The following is a 13,925-nucleotide window of genomic DNA, read 5'->3' on the forward strand; positions in this document are numbered from 1 at the left end:
GCAGCCAGACCTCCTGCTTTCACTTTGGGAAGCCTGCACATGCTAATGGAGAGCCCGCGTGATGTCTCGTCATCTCACAAGACATCCCCAGTACGAGAAACCCAGCTCCATCACGAATTCATGGCTTAAGGATGAGCCTGGAAAACAGACATGCGACAAGCTGCATCCTCCCAGTCATCTGGAGCCCGTTGTTTGTGTGCTCTGCCCAGCTGCAGTTTTGCTTGGGAGCCACAGCTCAAGCGAGCAGGGCCCTTCTCATTTGCTGGAAAAAAAGGGAAAACACAGCTGCGCTATCGATATGGAAAGGAAAAATGATAAAAGTCTGCAATGGTGAAGCAAGCGAACGATACGGACCTACGATCAACTCTGAGGTTTATCTGCAGAGCCTCCGCTGTTTATGAACTTCACAAAGAGGAAGTCTGTGAGCTATTTTGGACACCCGGCACAGAAACTTCCACCTTTCCAAAGAAATTAAGATAAAATATAGTCTCCCAGTACTCCCTCAGCCTAATCTTGCAAGAACATTTCTTTCCTTTCCCCTCCAGCTTTTATTTTTAAGCCTTAAGAGACATGGCCGCTTCTGAAAGTCACAGAGAGGGGAAGAGCAAAATTTTTAGTTGTTGTCTCTAATTGCTCTCTATTCAAGAAAGTTAGAAAAAGATTTCACATTTTTAATTCATCTCTGAATTATCCTTCTGTGTTCAAGACAGCCCACTTCAAGGAGGGCTAAGATTACCTAGGTATTAATAAAGAAAAAGCTTCGTTGTGAAGAACCTGTAGCATTTTAGATTTCTGTTTCCTGACCACAAGCTTTTACTTTGTCCTGATGAGACAAATGCAAGGAAAAAAAATGCTTTTGTCCAAGTTTTGCTTGTTTCATATCACAGAGGACAATTTTTACTAAAGACAGCAATTGTATTTGAGAAAGCAGCTTCTATGCATTTTGGAAAAAGTCTTGAAACTCTTCTCCACGGAGGATCACGAGAGCTGCATCTAGTCCTAATCCTAACAGAGAGCCTGCAGGAAAAACTTTGTGTTAGATCATATTCCAGTACGGCTCGAAGACAAATTGGCCATACACAGCTCTTACAATAAGCACAGATTCAGATTTTCTTACACCAGAACAGGACTATAATTTCTCAAACGTTTGGACCGCTTCCTAGTCCCCATTTACACAAATACCAATATCAAGTGCAGAAAGCCAGCTAGCTTTACTGCTACCTTTTTCTATTTTTTAAACTTCTGCGGTTAGAGCACTTAGTGCCAGAAACATCCCGGTGGCTGTGCTGCCTTAAGTCAGCAAAACTTGAGGAACATTTACAAGGACTCTGTGCACGAGATCATCTCCATTAAGCTAATGCTAAACCCGCTTCTGGCATCGCGGGTCAGTTCTGCATGCTCCACAGATGTGGCTGAACGACTGGCTCCCAGGTCTACAACGAACACATGCGAGTCAGGCACAGCTAACGCGATGTGGCGAGCAATCAGATGTGCTATGGGGGAAACCTCAGCGAGATTTTTCTGTTTAGCTGCTCGCTGTGATACAGGGCAGCAGACGCAGCTCCGGACGGACGAAAAGAGAAGAGCCTGCAGGAGTCTGAGGAGGGCAGCAACAAGATGGTATCCCACGGGACTCCGGGATATATGAAATCCCCCACCTTGCCCTTACTATGCCACTGGGCTAGCATACCCCTGAACCTATGGAGAAGTCTTTGCATCAGGTACTTTGAAACAGACTGTGATGAGGGAAACCCCCACAGCAGGAGCTCTTGGGTCCCTGCAGCAGCCCTGCTGCCACGACAGGGACTGGGATGGAGACCTGGTGGGAGCGAATGCCCTGCTGACCTTATGGGATTTCTCCACGCCAAGGGGAGCTAAATTGCTTCGGCAGGATCACAGACCTTACTCTAACCTCACCTCCTTCTTCAAAGCACCGAGTAAAACTCCTTCCAGCACTCCCTTTGGTACACCACTGTATCCAAACCTCTTAAAACCTGGGAACTGTTTAAACCAATTGGTTGCTTACAACCAGCTAGGGACAAGAGGCAGGCTTTTCCTTTTAGCATAGAGGGCTACAGAAATCTTTTCACACCTCGGAAATTACCTCCTGGTGCAGATCACAGCGTTGTCGGGGTGATCAGCTGCCCAGTATTTGTGTTCCTGCAGCTCCGCGAAGATTAGCAAAGCCTCCCTCCCATAACAAGTAACATTAGCCACGTTACTGAAGCTGATCCTCTTCCAAGGCCACGAGGGATGGCCACTGAGGTCTGCACAGGGCCACACTGCCACAGGAGGTGACAGTCCCCGCTTCTCCCTCCCATCAGTCCCGTTAACTCGTGTTGGCTGAGGAGCCACAAGAACCCAGCCCCAAATCTCTCCATCTGTATTTTTAAAGAACTGTTCTAGCTGGATCTTCTCCCCGAGCCCAGTTCACCACACAGAGAGGCTTGTGTCCTGACGGCGCAGGAGGCTCTCAAGGTGGCCTAAGGGGCAGAAATGGGGGGTCTGGAGGGGGAGGTGGGTGCCAGCTTCTCTTTGAAGTCTTCAGTCTCCACTGTGCTTGCTGTCAGCAGAGCTGCATTTTATCAGCCACGTGCTAGCTCCTCGTTTTGAGGTGCTAAGAGGGAGCTTAGCACACCCAGTGCTGCCAACAAGGTTTTCCTTCAGAAGACCGGTACGGATGCTGGGAAATGAAGGCACGAAGCCCGGTCGGCGGGTGCTGAGCAACGCACATGCAGAGGGGATGGCGAGAGCCTGCGTGGCTCCCCAGGCAGCCGGGAACAGATGGCTGCACATAACTCGCTGCTGAATCCCAGCTCTTCCACACTGAAATGTCCAGGGAGGGGGAAAACGGGACTGGGGAGGGGGAATGCTAACAAAAACTGGATTAGCTGAGCTGCAAGGATCGGTGCACCCGAACCATCGTTCACATCTTTGCTACAAACACATGAAACTCTTCAGCCTCTAAGTTCGGAGGCACGCTCCCCCTGTACAATGCACTCAGATGCAAACAGAGGAGAAAAAACAGTTAAAGGCAGACTTCCCACAGCAGACTGATACGATATTTTAAGAAAGCAGTTAGGGGTCATTTATTCACACAGTTATGAGCATCCACGTTATTTTAGCTGGAATCCATCCCCAAAATAGAACCCAACAGCTGATGCAAACTTTTAAAATACCCTCTTCACATGCACTGCAAATATGTCAGGCTCCGCTTAAAAATGCAGTGGTACTGGCTCCTGCCTTCCCTTCCCTCCTCGCAGACAGAACCAGAGACAGATGAACTGCTCGCCGTAATCACTTCTGATTTAATTTTCATAAAATATTTACGAGACGCAGGGAGAGCAGACCCTTGGCAAAACACATTAGGCAGGTGAGGGAAGGGAACAGGGCTATTGAGATGCAGTTGTTTATAGCGCATCTCTGCGCCGGGCACAGGTCCACGGTGAGCTCCCAGGGCTTTTGTATTCCGTGGCATGGTTTTGTTCATCCTCAGCAACAACCAACACATGCCTGGGGGTGAGGGCGGTGTCATCATGCAGGATTTTATTTTTATTTTTTTTTTATTTTTTTGGTCAATCGGAGGGTTTTCTTTATTCCTCACTTTTTAAAAGGGGGAGCCTTTCACTTTGAAGGAACAATCATTCTGGAAGCCTCACGTAAGAGCACATTGCATTGTTTAGCTTTCCCAAACTCCTCCTTCCTCTTTGCGAGCTCTCCAAGAAAATAATAATGAAAATTAAATCGAGAGGATGAAACCAAATTATGCAAAATGCACTTAGCAGAACTCGGGTGTACGCTCCAAGCAGCTTGAACTCTCCGCATTTTTCCCCCCTTTTCTTTATTTTTTTCCCATGCCCGTTACATGAGACAATGGGATTCAAACCAGATTTGCCTGTGCCTAAAACAGCATGTGGAAATGGCAGCCCCTCTCCTGAAAAGCGGTGCTGGGATCCTCATCTGGCCCGTGGTTCTGACCCAGCCCTCCTCCTGTCACCGCCGGGACACGAGGTCCCAGCGCAGCAGCACCGGCGGGCACGAGCCTTCCCCCTTTGACTTCCATGCCAGCTGGGATGCCTGGCCGAGCATCCTGGCTTCACCCAGACCCGGCGGCGATTCCCTAATCCATCCCGCCGCGGTGCAGGAAGCTGTCAGTCATCGCACTGCCCGCCAGCCAAAGCTGCTTCTTCCCGACCGTGCCTGCACCCTGTTTTTTTGCATTCTGCCTGTTGCCTTTGAGACACCCGAATCCAGCCAGCGTCCCCGCTTTTTGCTCATTTCGCTGCGTTTTTTTTAAAAACACAAATGGGAAACAGCAGGAACTTTGCTCGGCCGGCTTCGCAGCAGCACCGGGAGCTGCATCCCTCGGCTGCTGCCTCGTGTCTGGTGCTCAAGTTTGGGGGAACCAAATGCACTCCTCTTGGGTTTCTCGCCTTGAATCAGGTCCCCCTCCTACGCTCCCATACTTAATGCTGAAGAAATGCCCGGGGAGCCACGGCTGAACAAAAGCAAGGCCAAAACCAGGAGGCCTCAGCTTCGCTTTGTAAAGCTGCACTGAAAAGCTAAGATACGCAAATCCTCTGCGCTGTGAACATGCCGGAGACAGGCTGTACTGGAAAACACTCCCCGCTAAGTGCCTGGTTCACCTTGACCAGCGCGCGGCACCGGGAGGAAAAACATGTGTGCCACAGACACGGGGCAGGTTGGCATGTTGGCACATTCCCTTCCCCAAAGGTCAAATCTCAGCACGCTCGCTGCCCTTCTAGGTGGCACAGCAGCCTCCACACACGTTGAAAAATACAAGCGGAAATTCACTACACGCTTCTCTTTCATTCCCTGGGAGGAAAAAAAAATAAAGGGGAAAATAAAATGAAAAAAGGAACTTTCCTCACTGCCACTCTGCTCCCAACTTTAAAGGTGCTTCGCTCAGATGTGGACTATTTAAAACAAAACCCCAGCTCGCTCTGCCAACACCACATCCTCCGCTACACCCCAGCAATGCCCAGGTCCTTGGGAAAGCAAAGCCCACCTCCAAGGGCACTCAGGAACAGCAATTTGGGGTGTGCTGCTGGCTGATGTCTCCCCCAGGCTCCCCACTTTATCCAGGCTCCTGCTGTTGCCACAGGGTCATGTAGTTAAGTCTGCCCAATATGCTGATCCAGGTTAAAAAGATCCTTTAAATTTCTTTTGTTTTTAAAAAAAGAAAGAAATCCAGCTCTCCCCTCCACTTCACTGCACATTAAGACAGGGTGATTTCAGCTTGGATATGCTTTGTTTCCGACACGTCTGCACACCAATGCACTAAAACGTTCGGCTCCAGATGAATTAAAAGGGAAGGCGCTCATAAACAGCTTCACACTTTAACTCATCACATAGCTCACGTACATTACCAAGCAGCCAAATTATTTTTCGGAAGACAAACATTCAGCTAGCTGATTGCAAGTGCAAAACGGTGCTGCAACGCGCTCAGAGCAACAAACTTAGCTACCAACTCCAGCTAGCACGGCACCGGTCGATTCACCTTCAGACAACAAATCCTACCAGCAGGTTGCTGCTGGCCCTTCTCCTCCAGAAGCCTCCAGTATGTATGTTACAAGACAAGAAGCTTTTGGAAGCTTGGAGATCACTCACATGAATGTAAGACTGACTATACGCAACGAAAGAATTACATCAAGCCTAATATTGAAAGAGAGTATTTACCTGTGTCACCCTGCCATCATTTAAGCACAGGGCAAGGAGTGTTTAAAACAGGAAAAAATAATAAAGTATCTCCTTTGAACTGCTGGAGCAAGGGAAAAGGCAAGCTGACCAACAACCGATCCCTACCTGGTGCATGAAGTACACCACTTACAAGTTCTGGCAAGATGCAGCTACAAGAAAACTTCCATCGTAGCAGAAGATCAGATTTCAGTTTCCTGCAGGATATATCCCAATCCCACTGCAGGCCCAACTGTGTTTGGATGTGGGAACGGTACAGAGCCAGAAAACACATTATAAAAACAGTCTTTAGAGAAAGAATTGCAACAAGAGAAATTGCTTACCCTCAGCAAAGCAGTTTGACACATCCACATCACCGCTATAATTAGCTACGTAAAAACTACACGCCAGCGAAGCTCAGGAGAGCTCAATATGGATATTATCTGCTTAATAATTTGTTCCTGAACAACAGATGCTCCTTGCCTGTCTTCATGCACACACGCCCCAAATGCTACGGGCTCCGAGCAGGCTGCTATTCACCACAAAGGACCGCTTCCCTCGTCCAGGCTGCAAAGACACAGGTAATGCAGTCCTTGCAAAGGGCTTGCTGAAGACTGTGTGTGGTGGAACAACCAGGCTGATGCTGGTTGGTTAATTAAAATAAAACAAAACAAAACAAACAAACAACAAACAACAACAACAAAAAAAAACATAGAAACAAGCGAACAAAATAAAACATTAATTTTTAAAGCCTTAAACTGAAGTTCAGTGCATTTGGTAACTGATCTCTAGCAACAAAAGCCTGGTTTAGCCACCAGAGACTGACCTGAAAGCAAGAAGTAATGCAATAAATACTATAAAGCAATGCATAAATTGTGCAAGACCTCTGTTTCCCTCTCCTTTCTTTCAAAGAAAGCAAGGTTTCAAATCTACACCACGGTTATCTCTCCTATCAGCTCACCTTAGCTCTTCATTTTCATATCATGAATCTGCAACTTACGTAAGAATAAACAGATTTCATGTAAAGCCTATCTCCACAACTTCCACGCCACAGCAATTTTTGTATTTCCTTCTGCCCACAAGGTGGGCTATGAGCAAACAAGGACAACTCATAGGGCGAAGACAGTAATTACGGCTTTGAAGGACTACGGAGAACAGCAGCTGCCATTCCAGGTGACACCTCTGTCTCAGGGACCATCATAGCGGATTACTGTCCTAAGTAAAACTTGCTTGTACTTCTAATAAGAATAAGAAATAAATGGGTTAATTTCCAGAGTCACTTAGAAGAAATAGGAGGTCCTGGAGGAAAGGGGGAAGCACATTGCTACGAAAATCTCTGACTATGACAGCAGAGAAAAAACTTTCCACTTGATTTTCTCTACTGAAAAATCTCTTCAAGTGTCGTTGTCTGTTCCCACTGACTGACAGATATTCATTACAGGCAATGTCAACCTGAGGAAAGGCAGAAAAAAAGCATAAAAGAATCTGGTTTTAAAATGGTTTGGATCGAGGACTTTTTCACTATTTCAGTACGGTCTGCTGACCCCCAGCTTCCTCCATGGAGAAGCTGAAATACCCTGGCAATTAAAGGGAGGAAGACAAAAGAAAGAGCTACAGATAAACCAATAACTTCAGACTCCCCACCTACCTTGGTAGTGGGTCTGCTGGAAGAAATCGAGACAGATTTCACAGGGCAGAAGCAAGAAGAACGCAAGCTGTGCTCAGATGTGATAAATGGTGGCTGCCTTGGTGTTACGCTGAGTGTGCACATGCAGGACTGTGATGTGCAGAGCGCTGCGCACAGCTTGAGGCACCCAACTATGAAAAACAGCAGGAGTCTGAGTCCAGTTCATTTCTCTTCATTTAAGCCAGTGAAGATTTATTTTTTAATATGCATTTTAATACATATACTCGAGCCTGCTGGTATCTGTGTGTCAATTTCTCTCTTCTCAGCAAGTATTTCTTTTTTAATCTGGATTAGAATAGCTGTGGTTTACAACACCAGCCCCAAATCCAGACATCAGAGGATGTGGGTAGGAGCAATGAACCCTTCTGCTGTCCGTGCATCGCTGAGCAGGAAGAATAACACAGGTAATGCCACCCAGCCCTGTTGCTGTGACGGGTCCCTAATTGCTTTGCTCAGCCTTACAGAACAAACAAGGTGGATTTGCTCGCAGTGACAACCTAAGCACCGCACCCCACCACCCCCAGACCGAACCCAGCTCCTCCAAAAGAAGCTTTTCCCTTCTGTTACCAGATCTTAGCTTTAAGAAAAAGGCAACTGCAGGCTCTCGCTGCTCCTCATTCCCCGAGTGCAACTCATGAAAGGAATAAATCTTGCAACTCAGTGCTTCTCTATGCTCAGCAACATCATTTTCCACAGAGGGGTGGGGTGAGGGATGCTCCAGCCTTACACCGAGCTCACGAGAATTTACATGTACAGTCATCCAAAGCGATTGGGCTGGGTCTGTACATATCTACTTTAAAGAAAAAGAGATACAGTGGTTCTTTAAAAGAACCGTCTGAACGTGAAACGACCAAGCCAGCAAGAAAAGTTAGATTTAGTGTTTATCTAACTAACATAAATCTTATAAATTTTAATAGTGAGGCTGTAACACACTTGAGGCCCACATGGGAGATGAAAGTAGGGAAAAGGTTTCATGGAAAGAGAGAAGGGAAAAATCTGTTTTTTTAATTATGAAACCAGAAGAGATACAAAGAGGGCTGTAATGTTAACAGCTGCCACGACCCGCTCGGCTGCAGCCGTCCCTTCGATGACTGCTAGCAGCATCCACGCCACAGGACAAGCTTCCTGGCCCTAACGTCACCTGGCACAGGAGCAGTACGTCTTCGTGCTGAGAAAAGGGCACGAGGGGTGCAGGATCCCTCCAAGCACGCAGCCCCACGGGGAAAATGGGAGTCTGGAGATTGTGGGTGAGAAGCCCAGCTGCAGGATCCTGGTTACCCACAGCAGTGAAATGCAGAGAGAAAGCCAGGGGTAACCTTGGTGGCAGCGAGATCTGTTCACGTCACCTTACTGAAGGAGGAGAGTATTTTCCCTGTCTTGTAGCTGAGGAACAGAGGCAAGAAAGCTTTTATAGCCAGGACCCTGCAAGTCTGCCGGAGAAGCAGTGGACTGCGTCTATATGTCCACAAACCCAAACCTGTAGCTCAGCCACACTCTTCCATCTGCAAAATTCTGTCAGTCTCATTTTCAACAACAACAAGTATTTTTAAAATTATTAATTACACAAAACAGCTATCATTGTAACATGAATGTCAGACTTAGTAAGGTTGGTTTTCTTTGTTTTCTCCCTCCCGTTCCCGTTGAGCCAAAAGAGGACTGCAGTCATTTTTAGGTTCACAAAGCAGAACAGACATGGGAGCCGTTGCTCCTCCTGCCAGTGGGTGTCTTGTCTTTAGCACTAAAGCAGGCACAAGGCTGCGGATTTATCTGAAAAACACATGAGCAGCATTTCAGCCGAACTGGTCATAAGGTTTCAGAATGAACATCTCTGCTTTTCGGGTGGGTTGCTAAAAGAGACCATTTCAGGCACTCTGCAGACTCTGGAAGACATTGACCTTTCTTTCCTTGGACTCAATTCACATTTTTCACTTCATGGTCATGTGGGATTATTATCTGTAATTGAAAGTAAAAGTGTAGATTAAGGAAAAATTCTGCAGAAGAACTCAATCATATGGCAAATTCTGTGGCTGAAGAACTACAGAACGGATTTGGACCTTATTAAAAGGTACTTCTGAACTGACTGTTAATTAAAGAAGCCTGAAGATGCAAACTAGATGGATGAAGACAAACAACAGTCTCAGACCATTGCAAAGACAATGTTTCCCCCAATGGAGACAGAACGGATGGCTAGTCTTACTCAGATTGCATCTCTTGAGAGGACGATTTATAATGTACAAGACAGGAGAAATTTATTTGCTAACATATGGAAAACATTTATGGGCTCTACTGAGGATCTGGAATTAAAGAAACACAACTACATATTGTTAAAACTTCTAAATGGAGATTTCATTTCAGAAATAAGCATTTTTCCCCTGAAGTCAGTGACATTTATTTCTAGATACTTTTGCTTTCTGCTTTACGAGGTATGGCTTTCCAAACAGAGGTCTGAATTGGTTTATCTAGCTGCTACAGGTCTAAAGCACAGCAAACTTACTAGATGGCAGAGTCCTGCTTTTAAAGATGCAGTCCAGGCTGCAGAACAATGGCCAGGGAGCCATAGGGATGGGGCAGGGTACTGGTGCCCGAGTCACTTCACCAGCTGAGCTGGCACGGCAAGCTATGGGCACGAGAGGGAATAAGGCTACTGAACCCAGTGACGCTTCCCGAGCCACAGCTGCAAGTAATTCACCCCCTTCAAAAAACAAAACAAAACAAAACAAAAAAACTTCTGGTACAAGAAAACAACCCTCTGTTAACCCCCACAAGATCACAGCCTCATGGAGAGCCCCACCACCAGGGCAAGCCTTCCCAACCTCAGGGCAAACAACCTACGGCATCCCTGGTGTCTCATGCGCTGGCTGGCGAGCCACCGAGATGGGTGACATATGAGTTACACACACAAAAAAATGCGAGAAGTCATCATCCCATGGAGCAGCACTGAAGCTAGTAAGATAAAAGACAGCACAAACCCCTTATTTCAATCAATAACCCACAGCCACACCAGTGCTCATGCGTAATGAGGATTTGATTTTTCTTTTTAAGCTGATACATTGGTGCAAATGCTGATGGAGATGTGCGGCGATCTGCAAAGCAGAGCAGGCAACTGGAAGTCTTGGACGGCTGTGGTCGAAGTGACTGAAACGACTTCAAGGAGACGAAGGACCTTGGAGCAAGTCTTTGAGGCAGCAGTGCAGTGGCGACGGCTGGGATTTTCAGAGACGCGTAAATGACTGCTTAAATGACTCAATCATGCAGATGCTTTTGAAAATTCTGCCACACGCAGTTAAGTTTATTCATGCATGTGTGGGAGAGGGGGAGGACTGTGAAGATTTTAATAACTACCTTAGGAAATAAAAAGAACAAATGTACTTTCTCTTTAAAACAGAGCAAGAAACCAAGCCCTAAAAATCTATTGCTGTGGCTGGGGAAGAAGAGTTTACAGGAGAGTTGTAATAAAGTTGTGTGTGCAAGGATGACCAAAGGGACTGTGAGACGCAAGTCCAAGAGAAGTTGAACGAATGGAACAGAAAGGTTAAAATAAACAAACAAAAATGGTAACAACAACAACAAAAAAACGAAACAAAACAAAACAAAACAAAAAACAAAAACCACCATACATTAATTTCTTCCTGTCTAAAATCTCTCTACACTTCAGTGTTTTATTTCAGGCTTATGCAGATCTCAGGCTCCACCATCATCTACCAGGATTTGCAGGTAAATGGGAATTCAAGGACTTGAAATAGCTTACGGACAGCAGTGAAAGGAGACACTTCAACCCAAGAAAAACAGAGAAGAGATACTGGCGAAAAAGCCTGATTTTGGGGGTACAACACACCCATCCCTGTGACAGCTCGACCAGCAGCTACCCCATGAGCTACCCCCATCGGTGATGTCCTCTTGCTATGCTGGAGCCCACCCAACGTGCCAAAATGTGCACAGAAAGCCCAGCAGAAGCTGGGGTGTGAAGGTCCCCATGGATCCCAGCTGGGAGACGACTTGCCCGCGGATGCTATCGAGCAGCTTGTTCCTCCCTCGCCGCCGGAGCATCCTACCCATAAATATCAGCACGGCTGGGGGCGATCTGACACCTCGCTGGGGTCAAGGAGAGGGGAACATCTCTCTGCATTTTGGTTGAATACGGGAGGAGTTTGAGCTATTCTGATGCAGCTGCTGCATGGTCTGTCCAGCTTTCCTGGTGTGAGGCAGTGCGTACTGAAAGGCGACAGTCCTCCTGGTTAAAAGCACCCTAAGAGTTTAAAAATCAGCACAAGATGGAGCATGTGGAGAAATACAGGAGTGCTCCCAGGTCCCTACATGTCAGCTGGCTGGATTTTAGTAAAAACAAAACATATACCCTTTGCTATTTCTGTAGGCTACTTTTCGTTGCTTTAACACAGAATATTTCTGTGCCCAGCCCAGAAAGAGCTGGCCCATGGATGCCCACCTAAGGCACATTTTTGCCATCAGCCCCACTCCGATGAGCACAGAAGAGCCGCACACGACTCCAGCACAACGTCCAGCCCGGCAGAACGCTGCTCGCCTGCGGACTCCAGCCACTTTTGGGACAAAACAGCACAAATCGGTAAACTGCCCCGGCTCCAGCAGAGCCTCCCCCTGTTCTGTGCCTATAAATCACCCCTGGCAGGTAGCTGGGAAGCAGCTGCTAATGATGGTTTTGCTGCGGAGCACAGGAAGTCACCTTTTAACCCTGCCTGCTGTTGTTTGTCTCCCCGAGCCATGACAAAAGGACAGGCGTGGACAATGTGCCAGCCATCAGGTCAAAGCGCGGCAGGAAACCTGGTCCCACACCGGCCAAAGTCACCCTAAAAAAAAAAAAAAAAGAAAAAAAAAAAGAAAAGAAAAGAAAACCCACCACCTTTCGACTTCGGGATGCTTGCCTGCAGCCGTTTCCGAGCGGCTTGGCGGCACGTCTCCCCATCCTCAGCTCCTCCCTGTTTGCCCTACAGATGCAACAACAGTCCAGAAGATGTTTTTTTGAGCGAGGAATCGCCTGCGGCCACACATCCCACCTTGCGACCGGTCCCCACCTGTGCAGTGGGACAAGGAGGGCATTTATCACGTAACGAAGGCACGCACACGTGCGCCCGAGGGTTTGCGAGCGGAGCCGGGCAAATAAGTGCAATAAAACAAAGTATTCATTGTGTCTTTTTTTTTTTTGCCCATGGAATATCCGTGATCGGATTACAATTTCATCCGATGTATTCACTGTTTTTTGTTTTTTTCTCCCCTCTTTTACAGCATGTGAGTGCACCGGGGATGGAAGCTTCTTCTGTTTCAGAAAAGCTCCAGAATGCATTTTAGACATTACCACAAATTAAATACAAGCAACTCACTCCTACTTAAGCCACTGCTGGTTAGGTAGATCGCATGTCACCGTGCCTTCCTCCAGCTGAAAAACGCTTGCTTGAACTTTCTACCTTCACATACTCGCAAGACACCTTCAAAATTGGCTTTTGTTCCCAATAGCAAAGTCAACTTTTCAGAATTTCATTTCCTTGACTGTGCACCTGAGAGTTGGCCACCTACTGTAGTTTGTGGGAAGGTTAAGGACAGAGAGAGAGATATAAAGAGGTGCACACACCACTCAGACCAAGGCATGTTAAACTGGAGAGGGATTATTTGCTCATTTTCAGCCCTGACAACATCTGCTCTGCTCTGTCACAGTTTTCACGTGGCAATGGGAGCCCAACAGAAAGCAAATGCTTTTGCAAAAGTTTACCTTCTGCAGGGCATATACTTGCATCAAATAAAACACACCCACTGACCAAACATGATTAAGGCCGGAAACCAATCCCAGGTAATAAAGTGAAAAAAAAAACAACCAACACACTAACTTTTAAACCTGACCATGTAAAACCGGAGCATAAAGGAGAATGACCTCAAGGTAGATGAACTTACTGTGAAGACATCATCGTCACCGACCTCAGCCTCGTTGTGAAGCGTTGACGAGGAAGTAGTAGACCCTAGAAAGAAACATTTTTATTAAAAACATGACATTGCGATTTTTTTTCCCCATTATTATTAGGTTGGTGAACATTTGGAGGCTAACAACTTTATAGGTTGGTATATGTAAAAGAGTGGCTTAAATTAAGGAAGAAAGAACACCTGCTGCTAGCTGTGTTGGAAAGGTAGAATCTGAAAGTGTTTCTTGACATGTAACTGCATGGCTGCCAATGCTAATTAGCTATGTTAAAAATAGCATTTAGCATTTCCAATTACAGAAGGCTTTCATTTCTGAAGAACGGTAAAGCCACGTACTAAATGGTGCTCACGGCCAGACCCTCAGCTGTAAAGAAACCATGTGAGTTATTCTTCATCTATTCCTTAAAACTGGAGGGGGGGAAATCACTTTTTATTGAAAAACAAACCTCACTTTGAAAGGGAAGAGTTAGACTGTGTTTTTCTTCCCTTGTAATTTAGGAAGTTATTAAATAATGTAAAGGTCTTCTGTGCTATTAGCTATCTGTCAGAGAACCATCCATCTCCACGTAAGTAACATGAAAGGAAATGAAATAGATAA

General features: G+C 46.5%; 1 protein-coding gene across 3 annotated transcripts in view; it reads right to left on the bottom strand.

The window, feature by feature from the left end:
- Nucleotides 1-13,925, bottom strand: part of SPRED2 (sprouty related EVH1 domain containing 2) — a 59,666-nt gene that overhangs the window by 8,574 nt on the left and 37,167 nt on the right. For all 3 annotated transcript variants that reach the window (XM_035321068.1, XM_035321069.1, XM_035321070.1), the window contains exon 4: nucleotides 13,304-13,368. In XM_035321068.1, coding sequence (XP_035176959.1) covers nucleotides 13,304-13,368 — 65 coding nt within the window. The remainder of the gene's footprint in view (nucleotides 1-13,303; nucleotides 13,369-13,925) is intronic.

The sequence above is a fragment of the Oxyura jamaicensis genome, chromosome 3 (genome assembly GCF_011077185.1).
Source record: "Oxyura jamaicensis isolate SHBP4307 breed ruddy duck chromosome 3, BPBGC_Ojam_1.0, whole genome shotgun sequence".
Taxonomy (NCBI): Eukaryota; Metazoa; Chordata; class Aves; order Anseriformes; family Anatidae; genus Oxyura; species Oxyura jamaicensis.